The sequence below is a fragment of the Podarcis gaigeae genome (genome assembly GCF_964106915.1).
Source record: "Podarcis gaigeae genome assembly, chromosome: Z".
Lineage (NCBI taxonomy): Eukaryota > Metazoa > Chordata > Lepidosauria > Squamata > Lacertidae > Podarcis > Podarcis gaigeae.
This window is the reverse complement of record NC_139691.1, coordinates 13,320,077-13,343,956: the sequence shown is the minus strand read 5'-3', so window position 1 is coordinate 13,343,956 and position 23,880 is coordinate 13,320,077. Positions and strand designations below refer to the sequence as shown.

General features: G+C 43.9%; 1 protein-coding gene across 9 annotated transcripts in view; it reads left to right on the top strand.

Annotated features, from left to right (window-relative positions):
* Positions 1 to 23,880, top strand: part of PNPLA7 (patatin like domain 7, lysophospholipase) — a 113,786-nt gene that overhangs the window by 35,087 nt on the left and 54,819 nt on the right. For 5 of the 9 annotated variants that reach the window (XM_083721162.1, XM_083721156.1, XM_083721161.1 and 2 more), the window contains 5 exons: positions 1,243 to 1,374; positions 2,066 to 2,189; positions 7,842 to 7,955; positions 17,038 to 17,098; positions 18,032 to 18,181. In XM_083721162.1, the coding sequence (XP_083577288.1) occupies positions 1,243 to 1,374; positions 2,066 to 2,189; positions 7,842 to 7,955; positions 17,038 to 17,098; positions 18,032 to 18,181 (581 nt within the window). Of the gene's footprint in view, positions 1 to 1,242; positions 1,375 to 2,065; positions 2,190 to 7,841; positions 7,956 to 17,037; positions 17,099 to 18,028; positions 18,182 to 23,880 lie in introns of all 9 variants that reach the window. The other 4 variants (XM_083721159.1, XM_083721158.1, XM_083721155.1 and 1 more) reach the window with 1 other exon arrangement.

Genomic DNA, 23,880 nt, shown 5'->3' with positions numbered 1-23,880 from the left:
GGCAGATGCCAGCTAATTACACCATTTCCCTGAACTCACAGCTGTGATTCAATAAATAAATGCTGGGTAGCATAGGGCAGGGGGCTTTTGAATCCCCCTTCCTAGTATCTAATTAAGCCATCACCAGGGGGCGTGGGAGCCACCAGGGAAGGCGGGAAGTTGTGAGATGTGTGGTGAGTTGCAAGCAAAAGGATCAGGAAGCCTTGGATCATGCCTTCCCCAGAAACCGACTGGCGGGAGCTTTGCCTTTTTATTTTTAAAATTCTTTCTATTAAACAACGAAAGCAGACTATATGCAGAACAGGAAAAACAAACAAAGCATTAACAGCATAATACTAATAAATTAAACACAAAGAACTTTTGATGCCATTTTTGTTTTCTTTTTTCCTGTTTCTTTCAATGTAAGTTGCATTTTTATACCTCATTTTTAATTTAATAATTGCACCCAACTCATTTACTCCTGATTTTTTCTTCTTCATTGGAGACTGCTGCTCCTTTTTGTGCATTGAGGATCATGATCCCCCCCCCCCCCGCATCCTTTTCCTCTCGTAATTTGAGCACTGAGACTGTGGCTCACGCCCAAGTCTCGTAGTAGCCAGTGGCCATGAAAAAAAGCTGACTTGTATGGAGTCAGACCATCAGTCCATCTCTAGCTCAGTATTATCTACCCTGACCAGTAGTGGTAGCAGCTCTCCAGGGTTAGGGTTAATATAAATGGGTTGTAACAGAGTGAAATTTGAGACAAGCATACTTAAAAGGATAAAACAAGCCCCTGATTATTTGAAATGTTTGTTGGCTGGTTTCTCATTCCATTCTGTATGCTTGACCTTAAAAAAAAACCAAAACAAAACACTTCTTGTTTTTTTAAATATTTTATTACTTCATCTGCCTTAAGGGCCCCATTCAGTTTGAAAAGCAGAGTAATAACAGTTAAAGGAAAGGAAAATAAATGTAGCCCTTTCCAAAATGGTTCAGAATGCACTTGCCTCCCAAGCAATCCAGCAAACAGAAGTCAGGGTGACTCTGCCAGAGTTTAACTTTTTGAGGGGTGGGTGAATAGTGGAATCAAATTACCCAGCAAAGCTAGCAGAAGAGTTTTGGACTGGGATTTTGGACCTTCCTTCCTTCTCTTCCCTTTCTCCCTCCCATCCTCCCTTCCTTGCTAGGCAAATGGTGCAGTTAGCCATCTCTGTGCCCTCCGAGGCCCAACACTCTTCCTAACTGCCAGACCTTGCCTTTCAGGATAATGCGGGAGCAACCCACTGTCGTGCTGGGTGTGGCTCATACAGTTGTGAAGCGGATGTCATCTTTTGTGAGGCAAATCGACTTTGCTCTGGATTGGATGGAAGTAGAAGCAGGACGGGCTGTTTATAGGTAGGGTGCGTGCAAAATGGAAAGCTTGTGTACCCCTTTGCCCCCTCCCCCTGCAAAATTGAGGATGGGGGAACCTACCCAGTGGTCAAGCTTTTCTGTCCCTTGCAGGAGGCAATAGGGTAGATGTGGGGGAAAGCTGTGCAGAATAGGAGCATTTCCACATGAAAGTCTATAGAGGGGACTGCTAGGAACACAAGCATGTATTGAAATACTTTCTTGCTTTAAAACCTCTTGAGCAAATTTGCCTATGGATATGCTGAATGCCAAAAGGTGCATTAGTTTTGGCTTATTTTTGCTGCTGTTCTTGTTTTCAAGCCTTTTGCATTTTGTGCATTTAAGGAAATTGTAATAAAAATTTTAAATTAAAATAAACTTGTGCGTGGAAAGCTAGTCTGTTTGTAGGATTCTGCCTGGGTCTTTTCTCTGACATCCAGGTTTTCCATGTGCAGGGAGTTCAAATACTCCCATGTATGTTTTTAAACAAAAATAGGAGGAGGTAGAAAAGTGACACAAACACGCAGTGGTCAAAAGCAGTACAGTCCCTGCAGGTTAGCTTCCTGTGGCTTTTCTGGCCCAGTCTATTGAATATTCCATAGACCTAGACTGCTCTGGGCCTGCCAGAAATCAGGCCAGAAATGGAGATTGTGCTGTTAGGGTCTTTCCCTCCTGTAACTGGTGTGTCCTTCCACAGGCAAGGGGACAACTCAGATTGCACCTACATTGTGCTGAACGGGCGGCTCCGCTCTGTCATCAGGATGGATGATGGGAAAAAGCAGCTGACGGGGGAATATGGCCGTGGTGACCTGATTGGCGTGGTAAGTTCCTCCTGGCTTGTGAATTAGATTGGGATTGAGACCTGTTTGAACCAAACCCATTTTCTGAGTTGTTGATGGCACTGGAGGCAGCAGGTTGCAGTAGGAGCCTAAGCAGCTTGGCCTTTCCCTAAGGAACGAGTTGTTCAGGCTGAGCAGCCCATCCAGCTGCATTATAGAGCCAAATGGAATCCTATTGGTTCCCGTTGGGCCACCTGACCAACCCCCAACAATGATGGGGAATCTGTGGCTCTCCAGATGTTGCTGGGCTACAGTGCTCATCCCTGATCACTGACCTTGGCTGAGCATGAATGGGTAGTTTTGCATCATGTACGATTGGAACATTCAGTCATTTCCAGAACAAATGGGCAGCTGAGTAACCTGCCTTGAGAGGAGGCTGCTCGTTGTATCACTGCATAGCTTGCTGTTCCGGGCTTTTCTTCTCCAATCAGGCATTCCTAGAAGAGTGACATAAAGAAACTCAGGGCTTGTGCCAAGTAATAGCCTACCTCTTTTGTGTTCTAGAGGTGAACCTCTTTGGGTTGTAAGAGTGAAGTCTCCATTTTGTTTGTAGGAACAGTAGAAGCTGCCTTATATTGAGTTGGCCCATCTTGCCCCGTAGTGCTGACTTGGCAATTGCTCTCCAGGGTTTCAGACAGGAGCTCTCCCATCACTATCTAGAGATGCTGGAGATTGAACCTGTGGCTTTCTGCATGGTTTTAAAACATTCTTATTTTATATTTTAAAATCATACCTCTTATTGCCTCTGTTCTCACATGTGCATTAGACTTCTAGAGATATATCCAATTAATGTTGCTTGGCTGCTGGAATCTACGATTAAACTTTGGTTTTTTTAAAAAAAGGCATGCTTCTTACATCTTAATAACCCCTTTTCAAAAATAACAAGCTCAAGCCTGACATTCTGGCTATAATATCTGTTCCAACAAGAGGTGTGCAATCTTTATAATGCGTCATGATCTTTTAAATGCCTCAACTCTGCTGGCAGCAGAATTAATTATGCATGGAAGCAGGGATGGCGATTTTTCTTTTGCTTTAGCGGGCTGCGGAATTTATCATATACTGCTGTGGAATTTTGGTGTGTATGTGTGTAAAATTCATATAATTTCAAAGCGCAAAGTCCTGCTGTCCCTGACAGCAAACTCTGAAGGAAAACAAAAGGTTTGAAAGGCACTTCCAGAGCAGTATTCAGCCCAGGAGCTGGTGATAAACTGCCACAAAGATTAAATTAAATTAGCAAGTACTGCATTGAGCCAGCTTGTGAGGCAGTGAATTTCATTTTACGCTTCAAGAGATAGAGGAGTATTATAGCCTGCTCTAAACATTCTGGTTAATTCAACTCATAAATATTAGCATGATGGGACAGTGCAGAGAGAGCAAGAACTGGCAGATCAGGCCATTCAAACTTGTTTTGGCCAGGATGCAAAGATCCACACTGCTAGGTCTATGCCCTGAAGATGAGGTTCCTTAGCTCATCCAGCAGAGCTTTTTTCCACTGCTGCCACTGAAGTGGGATTTAAGAATTAAGTTTGAGTCAGCACTGTTTGGGTCTAAAGTAGTTCACTGGAGCCAGGCTGTGGAATGTTTTCATTTTTTTTTAATGGTTAAATTAAATCATGCACCTCTCATCTGATTACTGTTTTTATATCACTTCTGAATGCACCTCTCTTGGGCCATATTCACACCATACATTTAAAGCGCTTTTGTTTGTTCAGGGTGCTGAGAGTGTTAGGAGATTCCTATACCCCTCACAGAGTTATAATTCCAAGAGTTCCCAGGAAAGAGAGATTGACAGTTAAAACAACTTTGGGAATTGTCCTCGCACTGGCTTCTGGTATAGCAGATACGCAAGATGATCAAATTAGCTTCAGCTTAGAACTATGACATCCTAACAGAAGTGCAAATGTACAATGTATAAAACATTTGATGAGCTTGTATCTCATAAACTGATACAAAAGTTGGATCAACCATACTATGGTTATTACAGCAATCACAGTAGCAGCTCTCACCCTGAGGGTCAGTTAAAGCATCACAAAATCAAGATAAAGCTAAAAGCAGAAGGCGTGAATATGCTTTTCTACATCTGTTAGCTAATTATCTCAAAAAATTGACAATCTTTTTCACTATTCAAGAAGCAGGGAGGGCTATTAGCTGATTTAAAGAATTTGTAACTGATTGGTTTTATTTCGGGAGTCTAAATAAACTAGCATAAAGCCAGAACTTCAGTAGAGATGGTACTTTTGAGAAATGTGGGAGAACATTAAGATAAGCACAATTTACTTCTAATTTTAGAGAGGTTTTAAAAAAAAAATTTAATCATTTTTTCCAGTAATGGCCAAGAACAAATATAGCCATCAGTAAACAATAGAACTTTGCTAATGAAGAGTTGCCCCTGCTGGTTAATCAGCCGATCCTTAAGCAGACTAGTTTGCTGATCTTACCTTTTTTAAAAAATAAGCTTTTAAGGTGTACAGCCTTAGAGATAATCTATGATTCCAATTCAATCCATGATAAACTAATTGTGGTATTAATTCATTTTTTTTCTAATTTCTGATGAAATCCAAGCAGGACCAGTAGCTCAAACAGTCAAATTATCCTATTCATGAAAGGATGGGAAGATTAGCTCAACCCTCTGTGTGCCTATTTAAAAATATATATTTATTTTTCTGGTTTTGGCTTAGCACCCAAGATTGCTGAGCAATGAGCAGAGTTGATACTGTAGGCAGTTGCAAAAGTTGTGCCCCTGCTATCCAAAGAACAGATTTGTTTTTAGGGCTTTTTATATTTTTAAAAATTGCTTACAAATTCATCCTCTTTGTCCATTGTTGTCCTGATTTCAATGGAGAATCATAGAATTGTAAAGTTGGAAGGGATCCTTCAGGTCATCTAGTCCAACCCCTGACAATGCAGGAATCTCAACTAAAGCATCCATGGCAGATGACCGTCAAACCTCTGCTTAAAAAACCTCCAAGGAAGGAGAAGGACAGGTGGGGAATTTCTGTGTTCCTTCAGATGTTGATGGACTGCCAGCTCCCATCATCCCTGACCATCAGCTTCACTGGCTGGGCAACAACATCTGGTCTTGCTGCCCCTGTCACAATTCCACAGGTGTGCAAAATACTACTACTAAAGTGTTAGTGAGAGAATCAGTGTGGGCTGTGGCCGCTCAGAATATGGTTCTGTGCCGAGGTTTTTAATGCAGGAAAGTTGTGGGGGTCATTTTTGAGGGTGAAATGCGTATACAACTGGGGGGGACCAAGTGGGTGAAGGCTGGATTACGATTTTGAAATATTGTACGTACATAATAAATCAAATTAGTCTTCAGCTCCTGTTGGAACAGGGTAAACAGACCCAAATGGCAAGTGACGTCCATTCACTTAACTGAATCCATTAGTTGCTAAGCACTGGACTGGCTCAAGTGTTCTTTCTCTCCATTCTTTCTGGGCTGCTACCGCTTCTCATGGGGCAGCCTGCCACCAAAAGCCGGGTCAGGTTCCGGCACTGGAAAATGTCAGCGCTTCCCTCAGGGCAGGGAGCAATGTCACTTCACTTAGCACGAGGTCTCATTAAATGATGACTCACTCTGTTCCTAGGTTTGAAAGTGGTAAACAGGCAGTGGGAGCGCCATTTTTTTGTCGAAAGAAGGCATGGCCATATCTCTTCATTTCCTTAAAAAAAAGCATTGATCCATTTGATCTAAATGTTGGGTTCTTGAAGACCTCTTGGAGAAAAGAGGCCTCCCCAAATGTGAGGTGAATTAGGCAGTTCTGCTGGCTCCTGTCAAACAGAGGCTCTTACTTGTGAGTAAGAAATAGATCTTTATTCAGGAACGTAATGGTGTAGGTTCAGCGGCAGACACAGTGACGATTCAGAAGCAGGGCAAGAAGTTCAGAACTGGGCAAAAGTGACACAAAATGTCCCATCAAGTTCCATCCCTCTTTCTACCAAGTTTTTAAAGACGAAGAGGTTCTCAGTAGTGAGACTCTCACCTTTCAGGAATGTTGTTCTTGCAAGTGTGTTCTCTGTCAGGGTGGATGAGTCTGCTCTCATCTGCAAAGGTTGTGCCAGGTTCTAAGTGACAATGCTTCCCACTTGGTTCAGTCATAACCACCTCCTGTCCAGCCCACTTCCCCTATCAACTAATAATTGAAGGATACTCACATTCATGTGGGGGGTTCGCCCATCTCAGTTCAGCTTCCAAGTCACACTTTGCTCTTACATTCGATGGGTTTACCTGTAGAAATTGTGCATGGTATGTAGGAAGTGTACAGAGAAATTTCTCCCATAATGATAAAATGCACAGGAAACCACTTCTATACTGAGTCAGAACCATTGGTCTATCTATCTCAATATTGTCTGCACTGACTGACAGCAGCTCTCTGGAGTTTAGGGCAGAGAATCTCTTTCAGGCCTACCTGGAGATGCTGCTAGAGATTGAACCTGGGACATTTTGCTTGCAAAGCAGGTGTTTTACCCCTCAGCTATAGCCCTACCCCATGAAAGAGTTACCCTATGAAATGTGATGAGAAGAAGGATTCAGGACAGCCAAAAGAAGTGACATCTTCTTACAGTGCAAAATAAACGTATGGAGTTTGCTGCCCTCAGATGTGGGGTGACCCATGGCTTTGAAGCAGAGATTAGACAAAGGAGGAGCAGTCCATCAGTGACTATTAATCACAATGCCTGTAGGCAGTATTCATGTCCAGAGGCAGCTGCCTAAACACCAGATGTGTTGGGGGAGGGGGTGACAGCAGGAGTGCATTGCCAGGGTGCTTGGGTGGCTATTATAGGAATCAGGATACTTACTGGATGGACCTTTTTGGTGTGATCCAGCAGGTCTCTTCTTGTATGAAACAGGAAGAACTCTGCACTCAGAGGAGCCATCTTTGCATTTTTGTGTGAATCTAAAAGTTATTTACAGTACTTATTTTGTTTTTGTAAATTGCCTCCCAGTTTTTGAAGGAGCAGTGACTCAGAGGGACTCAATAGGAAGTTTCCTCTAGGCCAGGGTTTTCCAGACTTGAGTCTCCAGCTGTTTGTGGACTATAGTTCCCTTCATCTCTGACCACTGGTCCTGCTAGCTAGGGATGATGGGAGTTGTAGTTCAAAAACAGCTAGAGACCCAAGTTTGGGAAACCCTGGTCTAGGCAATTCTGCTGCATCTCAGGATGAGGAGCAATTCTTATACTTGATGTCATGACTGGGCTCAGTTACCCATTTCCCTGCAGAGGCTGATGGGAAAGAGGCAAGCCCAGAGCAGTGAACTATGTCAGAAGACAGCAGACAGGACTACTCTTTTAGGAAAGAGGAGCATTGGTTTATTAAGAAAGAATTACTTAAGTAAGTCCCCCCCCCCCCAATACACTGTTTGAATACTTTGGGCTTGGGAGGTAGGATAGGGCTGTGAATATTACTGAAATCAAACAAAACTTCATTTCCTGCTCTCTTATGAAATCAATCAAAGATATGGGGCAAATGAAAACAGAGAACTGAACAAGTTCAGCTAGAAGCAGAGGTTACACCTGCTTTGTGCTATGTTTTGGTTTGCCAGTGCTATGGCAGTTGCTGGTACCACAGCAGCGCTACGGCGATTACCACTGCCATCTCAGCAGCAACTTTCTCTTCTCTCTATCTTAGGTTGAAGCCTTAACCCACCAGCCCAGGGCAACAACAGTACACGCAGTTCGTGATTCTGAGCTGGCCAAACTTCCAGAGGGAGCGCTGACTTCAATCAAACGCAAATTCCCCCAGGTAAGCTAGTGGGCTCTATCATAGTACAAAACACTCTTGTTCAGCAAGGTAACCACCATTTTGTCTTGTGGGCATGGCTTAGAGTAGCCTGGATTGCCCATTTTGCCTCTAATGCCTTCCAACCTTTTTCTCTTTTTTTTTTGGCATTTATATCCCATCTTTCCTCCAAGGAGCTTAATGCGGCATACATAGTTCTCTTCTTCACCATTTTATCCTCACAACAACCCTGTGAGGTAGGTTAGGCTGAGAGGCAGTGACTGGCCCAAGGTCATCCAGTGAGCCTCATGGCTGAGTGGTGATTTGAACCAGGGTCTCCCACCAGGTCCTAGTCCAGCGCTGTAACCACTACACCACACTGGTACTCTGGATATCAGTTGTTGGGGAACATAGTGGGAGAATGAGACTGCCCTTGTGTCCTGCTTGTGGGCTTCCTAGAGGAATCTGACTGACCACTGTAAGAACAGGATGCTGGACTGTGATGGGCCAGGGCTACTAATTAATGTATTTAAATGCATGCAGTTTGTGGAATCTAGCTTTTCTAAAGCAGAATTTGGTTTGTTTTGGTTACTGACATCATTTTTCTGGTCACCACTACTGAGTCGCACATCTGATTCATACTCCGGATACTTCTTTTTGGCCCTATTTGATTCTTTATTCTGATTTTATATAATATGGACTCTTTTGACTGCCATTGAGACTTGTATAAAACAATTGTTGTGTACTGGTATTTTATGTACCTTTATACTATATCACTGCATATTTGAAACTACATTATCTTTGCACTTAAACGTTGTGTTTAAATTTACTATTATTTAAAACTGTCGCACTTATACATTGTGTTTAAATCTACTATTAGTTTAAAACTGTTATTCTTAGCAGAATATACACGTTTTTCTTTTCAACTCTCGAGTAGGAATTATTCCTTGTATTGAAACTTTTGGCCAGAGCTCTTGGTATATCCTTTTTAGTGTACTTTCAACAAGAACTCCAATTTCTTTAATGTTGATTCACAATGGCACCCAGTTGTATCCAGATGTAGATGAAAACCTCATCCTTGCTCTCAGAGGCCATCATTTGATTATGATATCTTAAGAAGCATCCAAATATGTAACAAATAGAGAACTTTCCAAAACAAATTGCAGAAGCAGGAATTTGAACCATTGTCTCCCTGGGCCTGGCTTGATGCTTGATATCGGAGTCAAATGTCTACATCCTTCTGGCAATGCACCTTTATGTTCGGTTTATATTAAGGGTCTATTCCTTTGGCTTGCCTGTTCCTTTTATTTCTAAAAGGTGACTCGGTGGAGGCACACTTGTCCTTTTCAAAAAAAGGAATCCAAGATTTTCCCCTTGGGTCTAATATGCGCCTTGTGCTTTTAAATTGAAGCGCAACTTACTGTGAAATTCAACAGCTGGGCTATCAAAAACCACCTGCTTGATGTGATGATGTGGGCCTAGCCAACCTTGCCAGGAATTCAAAAAACATTCCAGCTCAAGGTGGGTGGTCAGGCTCTAGATTCCTCCTCCTCCTCTGCATCCTGGCACAGTGTGTTACACAATTGTCAGACAGAATAAAAACACATGTGCACATGTATCTGGTTCAGTATTGTCTGTGCCAAAGTTGGTCCTCCAGATGATGTCTGATTCCAGGGCCACATTCACATGATACATTTCAAGCACTATGGTATCACTTTGAAGAGTCATGGCTTTTCCCAAGGAATTCTGAGATGTATAACTTATTAAGGGGGTCAAGAGTTGTTAGGAGACACCTTATTCCCCTCCTAAAGCTACAGTTCTCAACTTTTCCTGTGAAGCGGGATTCATTGTGAAGCCACTCTGAGAATGATAGCTCTGGTAGTGGAATAGCGGGATCTCCTGACAACTCTCAGCAGCCCTGAACAAACCGCAGCTCCCGTAATTCCTCGGGGGAAACAATTATTATTCAATTACTTTAAATGTGTGGCATAAATGTGGCCCTACTCGCATCATCCATGACTATTGACCACACTGACTTGGACTGATGAGAGCTGGAATCCAATATCCACTGTAGGGCCACAGATTCCTCCACCCTCAGTCTGTGCTGATTGGCAAGAGCTCTCCAAGATTTTGGGCATGACTCTTTCTCAGTCCTTTCTGGAGATCCTTGGGATTGAATCTGGAGACCTTTTGCATGTATAGTTGGTGCAGTAACCGATCAGTGATGGGCTTTGTGGACATCTCCAGGCCCATCACTTGAGCCGTGGGCAGGAGGAGTTGTTGAGATCATCTGCTTTGATGCCAAAAAACCTTTGACTTTTTCGAGAGCCAGAGTGGTGTAGTGGTTAAGAGCGGTAGACTCGTAATCTGGGGAACTGGGTTCATTTCTCCGCTCTTCCACATGCAGCTGCTGGGTGACCTTGGGCTAGTCTCACTTCTCTGAAGTCTCTCAGCCCCACTCACCTCACAGAGTGTTTGTTGTGGGGGAGGAAGGGAAAGGAGAATGTTAGCCGCTTTGAGACACCTTTGGATAGTGATAAAGCGGGATACCAAATCCAAACTCTTCTTCTCTTCTTCTTCTCCCACTGCCCCCATGGAATTAGCTCAGTTTGTCTATCAATACAGGCATCTTCCCAGTTACACGCAATTGACTCATACGCGACTGTGCGGTTCTGGGTAATCAATCAATCAGGTCAAATCAATTCAAATGGCTGGAGAAAGCTGGAAAGTCCTTGTGGCTTGAAAGAATACCCTCCCCAGAGCACAAAGAGGCTTTAAAGGCTTAAAAAAAAAAGAGAAAAGGACTTATGGGCTCCAAAATGGCACACAGAAGCTCTTGCTGCTTCCTGCACTACCCTATTCAACAGCTGTTGGGCGAGAAGCTGTATTACAGTGGGCTCAAGCGAGCTGTTCCCTGCCCTTTCTGGCGATCTTGAGGCAATGGTACAGTATGGGTTGCTTTTTGTTAGGCAGGATTCTGAAGATCTCTGAACCTTTTTTGTTGTAAAAGAAGAAGAAATCGCCTTAGTTCCCCACTCTGATGGGGCTCCTTATTTACAAGCATTTACGTAATCCCTGCATAAGTGGGAAGTCGCTTGTACATGATTATGTGTTGGTTTTAAAGAGCTGCTCTCTGTTGGTCCCCTCATTGATGAAAGGCTTATTGATCACAGTATGTAGGACCAAAATTGATTATATTGGATCTGGAAGGCAGTAACCTTTTGACTCTTGTCTGACCTTTTGACTCTTCCTAACACCACTTGATGGCATTTTCCCTCTGCTTTCAGAGTTTCTGCCTGCTGCTGTCCTGACTATTAACTTGCAGACTTCCCTTCTCTTCTCCCTCTCCCTCTCTGCCTTCCCCCTGCCTTTGTTTGTGTTTAAAGCTTCTTTTGCTCCTCTATATTTAGAATATAGCTCAATCTGTGTATTATTTGCCAGCAACACTGCTATTGTCTTCATATGGAAATAGGGCCATGGAACTAGTTTTTGGAGTTTTTTTTAGCTTAATAGGCAGTGGAGGTTGGGGAAATTCTTTGCCCCAAACCAGGTCTGTTTTGGGTTTTTTAAAAGTAGGTGAATTACAGGTGCTATGAAAAGCAGGCTGTCAATCAGCCTGTGTACTGACAAGCATCTGAGATTAGCTTAGGGGCAGGGGTGAGTAGCCTTTTTTCTGTCAGGGCAGCGGGACTGAATACCAGTGCTGCCCAGGGCTAGAATCAAAGATGGTGGTGGGGGGGACCAAATCCAAAAATAGGTTGGACAACCCCCCTCTCTTTTAACTCCTTTTCTCTATCTCTCTTTTACCCCCATAGCACCTAAAGGAATGTGAGGGCCACAGGCAGCCCTAGGGTTACTGAAAGGGGCATTGGGCATCTGACTTCCATGCAGAAGGTCCCAGGTTCAGTGCTTCAGGAAGGGCTGGGAATTTCTCCTGCCTGAAACCTTGGAGAGCTGATGCCCATAGGTGGACAATACTGAGCTAGATGGACCAGTGGTGTTGCTTAGTAATACGCAGCTTTCTTTACTCCCATGTAAGGGATGTGTAATTTTTGAAATAAAACGCAGTTAACTGGTTAAGATAAAACTACATCAGACATAACCAGGACCCAAAACATTGGACAATATCCAACATTGGACCCATTGAAATTGATGTACGTAGAATCATAGAATTGTAGATTTGGAAGAGACCCTGGGGGAAATCTAGTTCAACACCCTGCAGTGACTAACTTTGGTAAATTAATTTCAATGGGTCTACTCTGAGTCAAATTTATATACATCTCTTAATGTACCTAAATGGCAGTGGTTTAGAGAGTGGCCTTTGGATTTGGGTTCAAATCCAGACATGGAACGTCTTTGGGTGACCTTGGATCTGTTGCACCCTATTCCTATCTTCCCAGGGTTTTCAGGATAGTAATAAGAGACAGCTGTTGCGCTTGCTGCCGTTCCGTGGAGGAAGAGGTTGCAGGAGTGCACATGGAATAAATAGTTTCAACAAAATTCCCATCATGGTCTAGGAAAACTAGAAGGAATCAAAGGAAATAAACCACAAAACCCTTCTACTACCAATTGATATCCCCTTCCTCACAGAGTGAGTGTGTTCTACCTTGCACCCTGAATGTTAATGGGTCTTTCCAAAGCAATATTTTTTCTTAAATTTATCATTTGAAAGCTTAAAAGGCAAAGAAACAGTAATATGACAGCACTACCCAGAACAGAGAATGGAAGCAAAAATAGGATTTAGAAATCAGATGTACTGAAATCATGAAGTCCCAAGCAATATGAACGGATTTACATTGTCTTGAACCTTGTTACACCAAATTTCTTATTATGGGATTCCATTTTTCTATTAAGAGGTGATCAAATTGCCTGCCTTCTCTGGTTCTCACAACCTTGGTAAGCTTTATCACGTAGACAGCATCCCAGATTTTAACTGCCTAGTCCTTTATGGGTGGTGTCCTGATTTTCTTCCAATTACTCCAAAGCAATATCTTTTTCTTTTCAAACAAGTCTTGCTTTTTTCTCATGGTTGTTTCGTTCAGAGTCAGTTCAAGAGGGGTTTTTGGTGCGGAGCAAGTCCACCCTCAAGAAAGCAAGGAGAGACGTTGGGTCTGGGGGCTTGACAGGTCATGTACTTTCTGCTTCACAGGGTGATGGACTTTGGCTCTCAGTTGGAGTGATGAATGGCTTCTCATCTGCAGTATTTGCATTTTTCTGAAGCTGGGGACTTGACCCACCTCTGGATCTGTAAAGGGGTCTGCTTAATAATTAATCTTTTTAAAAATTACACTTTGAGTACTTTGTGGCTGCTGTGCATAAGTCCAGAGGCGTCTCTGGGGATTGTGATAAATTACCTCTGCTGTTCCCCGCCCCCGGACGAGGGGCTGTGTCCTTGAAGTGCTGCACGGTTGCTTGGGTCTTACAACATAGGCATTGTGTTTGCAATTGCAGCCTCAGTTTTGGCACTGCAGACGTGTGTGGGAAAAGTGAAGCTTGGCTTCAGAGTGATCCGTTGCTTCCAAGCCACCCTTAATCCACCCTTAATGAAAAGGGCGGTAGAAACTATGAAGGGGTCAGAGCACTGTTACTGCAAAGGAAGCAAATGGATTTGACACTTCTTTCCCACCCTCAGCCTGTACAATTGTAAGGGACTAGAAACTTCATTTTGATTTTTAAGTGGTAGTAAAGATAATCAGAATGTGGGTGCCATCCCAGGATTTCTGGAATGTGTGTGGATGAAAAGAATGAATGTGGATCTATTCTTGTAAGTAGCTTTCGGTACTAGGGAGATGTTTATGAAGTTATGGATGCTAGGAATTATGGATTTCCCCTTCCTATTTCATAAAAGCTAGAATTTGGAATTGCCCAGATTGAAGCTGATCAGCACTTGGCTCAGGGCCAGACAGAAAGAGCTACCATTTCTGTCGAAGCATCAATCCCTTAAAGCTATTTGTCTTCAGCTGGTGGGTCAAGGCTCACTGTTGAGTAGTGACCTGAGCTAAGGTGGGTCTCAGCACAGTACAAATATAGCATTCAAAAGTAGGTCCTCAAATGTATGTGTTAATACTAGATCATTAGTCTAAAAGGTATTTTGACTTAGAGTAGGTGTGGGGAATCTTTGGGCCTCCAGATGTTGCTGAACTGTAACTCCCATTGTCCCTTGCCATTGGCCATGCTTGCTAAGGCTGATGGAAGTTGTAGTTCAGCAACATATGGGACCAGAGCTTCTCCACTCCTGACTTAGAGAATCCAGTACCATGATATGCATTGGCTTTTAAAAAAGGTGATAAATGTAAGGAGGGCTGGCTTATCGCAGCTGTTTAATCATGGCAGTGAAATGCAACCTACATGTATAGCAGCAGTGTACTACTGAATTGTTGGCGGGTGGGGTGGGGTGGGGTTTAAGCAGCAGAGGCAAATGACCTCCTTTGTCCCCTGCTTATGACCTTCCCAGAGTATCTGGTTGGCCACTGTTTGGTTTGGAACCCAATTCACAAACTTTTTTGCATACTCCTGTGCAAAAATGTGCCGGAATTCGAGTGAGTAGCTTAGTTGGAAAGATTTGTTTGTTTTAATAACTTCTAATATTGCCAACCACCAGTTTTCAAAGGAAGCTCAAGGCTGATAGCAAATCCAGACATCACCTAATATTAAATATATATATCTCAGCCTGCATTCCTAGTTTCATTCATAAGGCCTAAATAATGAAATACTAAAACGTCCAAGCTGCAATAATGATGTTCAAAACAGCCATAGGAAATTTAAGTGACATCAGGTTGGCACTCTCTCTTTTCCAATTGGCTTTAGATTGCTCCCCCGCAGCTTTGTCTGAAGACATTATTTGCTTCAGTGGGAATCTCTCATGCCACTATATTGGCGTTTCTTGCCAATATCAGAAGAGCTCAAGCAATTTGGTTTGTTTTGGTTACTGACATCATAGAAATATAGTAGAACTACATTCTCTCTCTTTATATAGAAAAAAGCCCTTGTGTACCCGTGTGTGTGTGTGTGTGTGTGTGTATACGAGCGAAGTGCTCAGCATGCTTTTAAAACTCCAAGGAAATCGTATGCTGCTCGCCTTGTTCAAATCCGAAATTGATGTTCCTGGTGCGTCGCCATGGCAGCGCCAGTGTGACTCAACCAGTGGCAGTAAGCAACCTGCTGTGTGCTCACTCAGAGCTGCTTTTGGGATTTGTGTGTGTGTGTTTGTGTGCGCGCTTGTTTTTATAGCAAGTCACATGAAGGAGTGCAGCTTCTGGCAGAGGGCTGCAAACTCCTTCCTCCATGACCCCAAGGTCATGCTTGGGAGGTTAATGGGCAGGGCTGTGAATATGCTGCGCTTTTAATTCTTTGCTTCCCTACCAACATAACAATCTTAAATCAAGGTGAAAAGTGAGCTAAGAAGTTGCACAGGGTGGAAAGAAGTCCTAGGGGGTTAATGGGGGGAAGGGTTAATATGGGGGGATGGCGGGAGTGGGTGGGTTGGTGAGTAGAGTGAGCATAGGCACAACAGTGTGTGTGTGTGTGTGTGTGTGTGTGTGTGTGTGTGTGTGTGTGTGTGTACACATGTATATGCACACACCTGTAGAGGTCTATGCACTTATATTATTTCCAGTTTTGTCCTGCTTAATTTGAGCGGGTACCTCAGGGGAAAGAACAAGGGCAGCTCTGAGAGTGTACAGAATGGGCTGTGGCTCAGTGGGAAAGCATCTCCACGGCATGCAGAAGGTTCAGTCTCCAGCATCTCCAGGTGGGACTGCTTGAAGCCCTGGGGAGCTGTTGCCAGTCAGTGCAGAAAATACTATCCCAGATGGGGCAGTGGCCTGACTTGGTATCACGCAACTTACTGTGTTCCTGGGAAGGACCATAGTACAGTAGTACCTTGGAAGTCGGACGGAATCCATTCCAGAAGTCCATTTGACTTCCAAAACTTTTGGAAACCAAAGCACGGCTTCTGATTGCTGTGGAAGCCCCGTTGGACGTTTGGCTTCCAAAAATAGTTTGCAAACCGGAACACTCACTTCCAGGTTTGCAGCGTTCGGGAGCCAAAATGTTCGAGAACTAAGCTGTTCAAAAACCAAGGTACAACTGTACAGTGGTGGAGCATCTACTTTGCAGGCAAAAGGTCCCAGTTGCAATATCCAGCATCTCTAGGCAGAGGAGGAAGAGACATCCCTACCTGGGAGAAAGCCTGAGGAGCTGCTGCCAGTCTGTGTAGAGACTATATACTGAGCTAGGTGGACCAGTGGTCTGATTTAGTACAAGGGAGCATCCTTTCGCCACCATAAGTTTACCTTGACCTTCTCTTCCTTCCTCCCTCTATGGTACAGGGGAAGAACTATCAAGCCTAAGATCCAGGTTCAAAGCCAGGTTCAAATTACAGCCACAGAGCTGACTCTGGGCCAGATATTTCATCACAGTTTCTCTGCCTAACTTATGCCATGGAATTGTTATGTTAAAATGAGCAATGCATCCCGTAAGAACATGAGAAGAGCCCTGTTGGATCAGCCAGTGGCCCATCTCATTCATTTCCTGTTCTCACAGCATCAGAGCTCCCTTCCCTCCTGCAGTTTTCAGCAACTCGCTTTCAAGCATTACTGTCTCTGACTGTAGAGGCAGAGCATAGTTAGCATAGTTATCATGGCGAGTAGCCTTAACCTACACAGTTTTTTCTAACCCCCTTTTAAAGCCATTCAAGGTGGTGGCCATCACTGCCTCCTGTGGGAGAGAGTTCCATAGTTTGCACTGTGTGAAGAAATGCTTTCTTCTTATACACACACACACACACACACACACACACACGGATAAATGCCCTTTGAACAAAGTTGAAAGGGTTAAAACAGAGCCTTCAAAGCAGGAAGAATGAATTTCTGGGGGAAATAAACTTATTGCAAAACTTTAGCAAAGAAACCATTGTTTCCCTTGAAGCTTTTCTTTTGTATCAAGGAGCCTCCAGCCTCTGAGCATCTTGGCTATGGTCCATTTACAATCCGCCGTGTGTGTCCCCCCCCCCCCGCCACAATAAATCTCAATGCGGCTGCCTGTTAAAGACACTTCTGCCATCCCTCAGCACTGTTTGGTCTGATGTTTGTGTGTCTCTTGCCAGGTTGTGACTCGGCTTATCCATTTGCTTGGCGAGAAGATCCTTGGCAGCCTTCAGCAAGGGGGTAGGACGATGCATCCTTGCCTCCCCTTTTTCCCTTTCCCATGTGTTGGGGTTTGGCAAAGGTGGAGAGGGATTGGCTGTTTCCACTTCCACACTCTCCTTGGGGTGGAAGAACCAGCCAATTGGCTCTTTCTTTAAGGTGATTGGAGCGCTGCTATTGGCTGGAGAGATGATTGCACTGCTGGAACTGTCCTTACACTGTAGTTCTGCCCCCCCCCTCTCTCTGTGTGTGTGTGTGTGTGTTTGAGCTTTGTACAGTCCAGCATTGACTGATCCATGCTTATTACATTTTCCTCCACTCTTACTCATTTTTCTGCTGTTTCTATTCTTCCTTTTTCTGTGACTGGAAACTTGGAGCAGAAATGAGATAACCTTCTGATCAACAGAGCCTAAATATGTGGCTAAGAATATTTCCATTCAGGAATTTATTTCCAGGCATTGACATTGCACAACAATTGTTACAGAGGCTGGAAGGCTGGACTGGCCCACAAGCAGAAATCAAGCATTTAGTATTGCCAGCCCAGTACTGTAAAACACCCTTCTATCAGAGATGTGACAGGCCCCCTTGCTTTTGACACTCTGGCATCTCTTGAAGACTTGGTTTCTGCCAACAGGCCTGAATGATTGTATGTATTTTTAAAAATAGAATTATGTTATAGCAGTTCTGAAGTATTCCTATAAATAAATAATGGTAAATTCAGCAACTAACAGCTTGTCCCTTTCATGACACTAGGAATTAATTGCCTGATGTTTGTATTTTCTTATACACTTGTGAAAACCATTAAATAAAATAAATAAAAAATAAAATAGCAGCCACCTAAGGCTTCACCCTGCCCAAACAGTAGAGCCAGCCCTGGCAAGTGCATGTGTTTGTGTGTGTTTGGGGGTGGTGTGGATAATGTGCAACTTTCTGAATGGCTGTTCTTCACAGCAGGTCACCCACTTGGACTGCATGCCTCTGGGAGCAAATGGGATGCCAGCAACCCTGCTAGCAACCTCTCCACAGTCGCCATCATGCCTGTGTCAGAAGATGTGCCTCTCTCCACCTTCACCCTGGAGCTCAAGCACGCCCTCTGCGCTATCGGTAAGAGCTCTCAGCAGGTGATGTTGTTGGCCCCATGGTTTGGATCTCTTTTCTGCATTAAATGGATGGGAGGAAAGGGCAGGGGGGCATCAAAAGGGTGTATTTGTTTATTTATTTGATTTAAAAACGTTTGTCTATGACTTAACTCCAAATAAAACCTCTAAGCAGTTTGCGAAACACACACACACACACAAAATATACATTAAAACTATCAATAGAAGCCAAAGTTAAATTATCAGATTAAAAGAAATGTCGGCATTTGAATGTCCGGATAGGATTGACTAAACAAAGACTGTGTTAAGCAGGCGACAAAAGTAGTACAGTGAAAGCACTTGCCTGTTATATCGATAGGCAGGGAGTTCCGGAGTGTAGGTGCTGCCATGCTGAAAGTTCTCTTTCTTACCAGCACAAAATAAATATTTTGTGTTAGCCAGTGTTACATTATGTTGCATCCAGTATACATCCTATGCTGAAAAGGCCCATTTGAAACTGATGGGTGTGACTAACATTAATTTCATTGGGTCTACCCTGAGTAGAGCTTAGTTCGATACATCCCAAAATATTTGACAGGGGACCTCATATTCTGGCTTCCAAGACCCAAGGGTGAATTAGAAAGATACTCTGTGTGTGTGTGTGTGTGTGTGTGTGTGTGTGTGTGACTTGAACTTTTCTCTCTTCCCAACATTTTCCTCTCCATATTCAATCCTTTTCTATCCCTTGATCTGTGTTGGGCAGCTGAAGCACTGCAGGTCAGAGTGGCAAATCCTGGCTGGCCCCCAGCTAAGACCCAATGCAGAGCCTCTGCTGGGACATTGACCAGGAATAAGACTTGCCTGGGCCACAGCCGAAGACAACACTGACCAAAGTGATGATCAGCTCATAAGGGCAATGTCCAAGCAGTGCCTGAAATCCTCTCTGCCGGGAAGTCAGGTCAGCAGGTTGAAGAAGCAGAAGAGGATGGGTCCGTAAAGGAAGGCAGATTGGCTGTTGAGCAACAATGGGAAACCACCAAGAAACAGGGAGGCACTGGCTGGGGCTTATGGGAATCATCATCCAATTCATTTCTGGGCGCAATTCAGGTTGCTCGTGTTTGTATTTAAAAGCCTTAAGCGACTCAGACTGGAAGACCACCTCCTTCCTGACGGACCTTCTTGGACTGTACTACTTTCATAGCCTGCTTAAAACAGTTTTTGTTTAGCCAAGCCTACCCAAACATGCAAATCTAATATTTCTTTTAATCTTGATAGTCCCTCTATCCTCAGAGACTGGGGGTGGGGTGGCCTGGAAGAGGGCCTTATTTGTGGCAGCCCCTCAGTTGTGGAACTCCCTTCCCACAGAGTTGCATCTGGCACCTTCATTATACATCTTCCGGCAAATGCTGAAGTTGTGCTTCTTTACCTTGCTTGGCCTTTAACACTTTTTAAAGGACACACCTTATTTCTGTGATTGTAAGTTGCTGTGAACTATTTTTAATTCTTCATTTTAATTGTTGTAACCCACCCTGTGAACTGAGGGTGAAGGGCAGGTAATAAATTATTGAAGGAGGGGGACGCTAGATGGGCAAAGGCTGGGCTGATATATTTAGCCACATTCAAATCCCAACTCAAAGACTCCAGCCTTTCTCCTTTATCTTATTTATCCACCTCTTAGCACAGCAGCTCCACTCTGTTTCATCCAATTTCTGACTTTCTGACGGCTTTTCCCACAAAAGAGCCATAGCTCCTGTCCTGCAAACCTTCTACCCGTCAATTTTTTCAAAAGGCTGAAAGGCTGCTTTGTTTAGTGAAGCCATGCAGGGTTTCCACCCACCCACCCCTTTTGAGTGTTGTCTGGCAAGCAGCACAGTGCCATTCTCGTGCAGAGAGGGCCTTGTCATCAGCGCTGTTTGCGTGGATGGATGACGTCTTTTTTTGTGAGGGGGTTGGGGGGCACAAATCAGTGTTTGCGGAGACAGCCCTCAGCGAGCCTCAGCAATGCTGGTTTCTTTGCTCTCCAGTCCTTAATATTCCTGTGCCTCTTCACTCTATGCACTGTTAGAAACAGTGCTGGTCTACATGGATCCTTAAGCTAGATCAGAAGCATCAAAAAAGACAGTGGGACAGTCTCCCTCTGGAGGTTGTGGACTCTCCTTCCTTGGAGGTTTTTAAGCAGAGGTTGGGTGGCCATCTGCCATGGATGCTTTAGCTGAGATTCCTGCATTGCAGGGGTTGGACTAGATGACAATTGGGATCCCTTTCAATGCTATGATTCTATGTTTCCATGATTCTAATGGTCAGGCTCAGGGATGGGGAACCTCAGGGTTGCATGTGGCCCTCCACCTCTCTGTCTGGCCCTTGAGACTCTCCCTAAGCCAGATACCCCTCATGCCAGGTCACATCCTGCCTTAGAATGTGGAGATTCCATTCAACCATCAGTGCTAATAGCTGTTGACCAAAATATGTTGAGTTTGTTACTTTACCTCTTGGCCTGCCTTTTCATCATTTGCCAATCCCTCTTTAAAAACTTAGGAACATGCCTTATAACGAGTCAGAACCTTGGTTCATTTAGCTCTGTATCCTCCACACTGACTGGCAGCAGTTCTCCAGGGTGACACTCCCTACTTGGAGATTAAGCAGATGCGCTGCCACTGAGCTGCTACACTTCCCTGAGGTGGCCACACCTACATCTTGTGGCAACGCATTCCACAGAGTAATTGTGCAAATAATAATAATTATAATAATAAAATAAATTATTTATATCCCGCCCTCCCTGGCCAAAGCCGGGCTCTGTGTGGCTAACATCATAGAAGTAAGACAATACATAAAAGCAAGCGATCAATAAATTAAGATACATCCCACAATTAATTCAAACAAATTAAAATTAAAACTGGACAAGTGGCAAACTTCAGGTTAAAATTAAAGGCGGTTACCAACTATTTCCACTGATATTATAAGCACCTGTGAGTGGCCTGGGAACCTCCTTCATTCTTGTTCTTATACAAGGAGAAAATGAGTCAGACTGAATCCTGACCAAAGGCCTGGCAGAACAGTTCCATCTTGCAGGCCCTAAGGAAAGATGTCAAATCCCACAGGGCCCTAGTCTCTTGTGAGAGAGTGTTCCACCAGGCCAGGGCCACGGCCAAAAAGGCCCTGGCTCTAGTCGAGGCCAGTCTGATCTCTCTGTTATTTGCAGACCGTAAGATCCTCCGTGGGGCCTACCAAGAGAGACAGTCCTGTAGGTACGAGGGTCCTAGGCCGTATAGGACTTTAAAAGTTAAAACCAGCACCTTAATCTTGATCCTGTACTCCACCGAGAGCCAGTGCAGCTGGTATAGCACTGGGTGAATGTGATCCTGCGGTAAGGACCCCGTAAGGAGTCTCGCCGTGGCATTCTGCACCCGTTGGAGTTTCTGGGTCAGTTTTACGGGCAGCCCCACATGGAGTGAGTTACAATAATCAAGCCTGGAAGTGACTGTCACGTGGATCACAGTGGCGAGGTAGGGCAAGAGAGGTAGGGGACCAATTGCTTGGCGGAGATGAAAATATGCCACCTTTATTATAGTTATAACCTGTGCCTCTATAGAAAGGGAGGCATCAAAGATTATACCCAAACTCCTGACGGAAGGCGCTGGCACTAATTACACCCCCACAAGGGATGGGAGTTGTCTCCTCAACCCCAGATCATCTCGACCCAGCCAAAGGACCTCTTTCTTCGAAGGATTTAACTTCAACCGGCTCCCACGTAACCATCCAGCCGGTTGAAATAGCTTCCTTTTCTCTTCTGGATGTGCTGTCAGCCCATTTTCCCTCGAAGACCTATTATTATTATTATTATTATTATTATTATTATTATTATTATTATTATTATTATTGGAGACTCTCACAAATCCCAAAATGGAGAGTTGGGGTGGGGTGCCACATGTTTGTGGTGAGAGGTGTTTGAGAGTTTACCTGCTTTAACAAATCTTATGAGAATGTGGAGGGGAATATAAATTTAAAATGCAGCACATAGTTAAATTATGGGACTTGGTTCCACAGGGGGCAGTGATGGCTTACCAACTTTAAAAGAAGATTAGAAAAATACGTGGAGGATAAGGCTTTCAATGGCTGCTATCCACAGTGACTGTGCTATTCTTACATTCTTAAAAGAGGGTAATGGTCAAAACACCTAAGAAATAATCTTCCCTGGAGCGGTTAACTTCACATACTCTGTATCTCCTTTTTCAAAAATCGGTGTGGGGTCCTAAATTCTGAGTCAGGTTGCAGACCTGGGTTTCCTTCTAACAAAGTCCCAGAACAGCAGCCAAAACCGCCTCTGCACTGTAATGAGGATGCAGTTGAGTGTGCGAGAGGCACATGCACCACTTTGCTTCAAGCATCAGGATCGGTGACTCATCCCAGTGCAGGCTAGAGAAGTGTGTTTGTGTGTGATAGAGAGAGGCAGGGAAGGTTGTTTACCAGGAAAGGATGGTTTTCTGTGTCCTCTAGATGCTGTTAGAGGAAGAGTTGTCTGCTGTGTGTTGTTGAAGCTGCTTGGTGTCAATGGCCAAGACAGATCCCCGTCTTTCTCTTTTTGCTCATTAAGAGCTTAATGACTTAAACAGCCACATGGATGCTGTGAGATGGGTAGAGGAGGTGCCTGTCCTGTTGTGTGTGTATGGTTGGTTGTTTTAAAAAGAATATAGGTAAAAGGACGTCTTGCGAGTTTGCTTCCTTTTTCTTAAAGCAGTTAATACCCAGCGAATCCGCGCTCCGCAAGACGAAAAAATCGCAATGTGAAACAACTCGCGGAACGAATTAATTTCGTCTTGCGAGGCACCACTGTATAACTTCACTGCAAAAAATGCTGATGCTTAGTATCTTTTTGGGAGTGCTATCGCTTTCCTCATCTGCAGCTGAGAGACATTCTGGGTTCACAAAATGTGTAATAGGAAAGTGACATCATTTCATGCCATTCGGTTAAAGTGTAGGATTCAGTACTGTAACAAAGTTGATCCTGTTGCTTGCCCATGCCTGCCCTGCAGCAAATCTACCCCAGGAGATTCCTGTCTGTGATGGGTCTTGTGGAAAGTGCACCAGATTGGTGAAAATGAGCTGAAAAGTTGCAGCGCCACCAAATCTAAAATCAGTAGCAATTGCATAGAAAAAGAGAAAGAATGAGAATAAGGGTGTTGAAGAGGAGCAGACCACGCATCTGGTAATGTGAAGGCAGCAAAAGTGTGGTGTTTTGATTGTTGTTGATTTATAAATTACTTTCTCAAAACAATTTACACATAAGATAATTAAAAACAGTTAAAAACACAAATACAAATTCCGCAATACATTTGAGATGAGACTAAAAACCTAACAAGTGGGACAGTTGTAGCAAAGACGCATTTATACAGCAGGGAATGCCCTGTTGGAATAAAAAACATATCCTGTTGTTTCCAGAAAGTGCGGATAGTGGGCACATGTTGTTTCTTGAGAGGAATGCTGTTACGGAAAATAGGGGCAGCTACAATGAAAGCCCTGCTGGCTTCTAAGATCTTTGGAACTTGCAGGAGAAATTCTCCCACAGATTTATTTTGCATCACACATACACCCCAATGCAAATATTTATCTACTCATTTGTGGCTAGGGTGTCAGACTAGGACCTGGGAAACCAGAGTTTCAAATCCCTACTCAGCTATGAAGCCTGCTGGGTGTGTCCAGTTGCTGCCTCTCATCCTAACCTCCCTCATA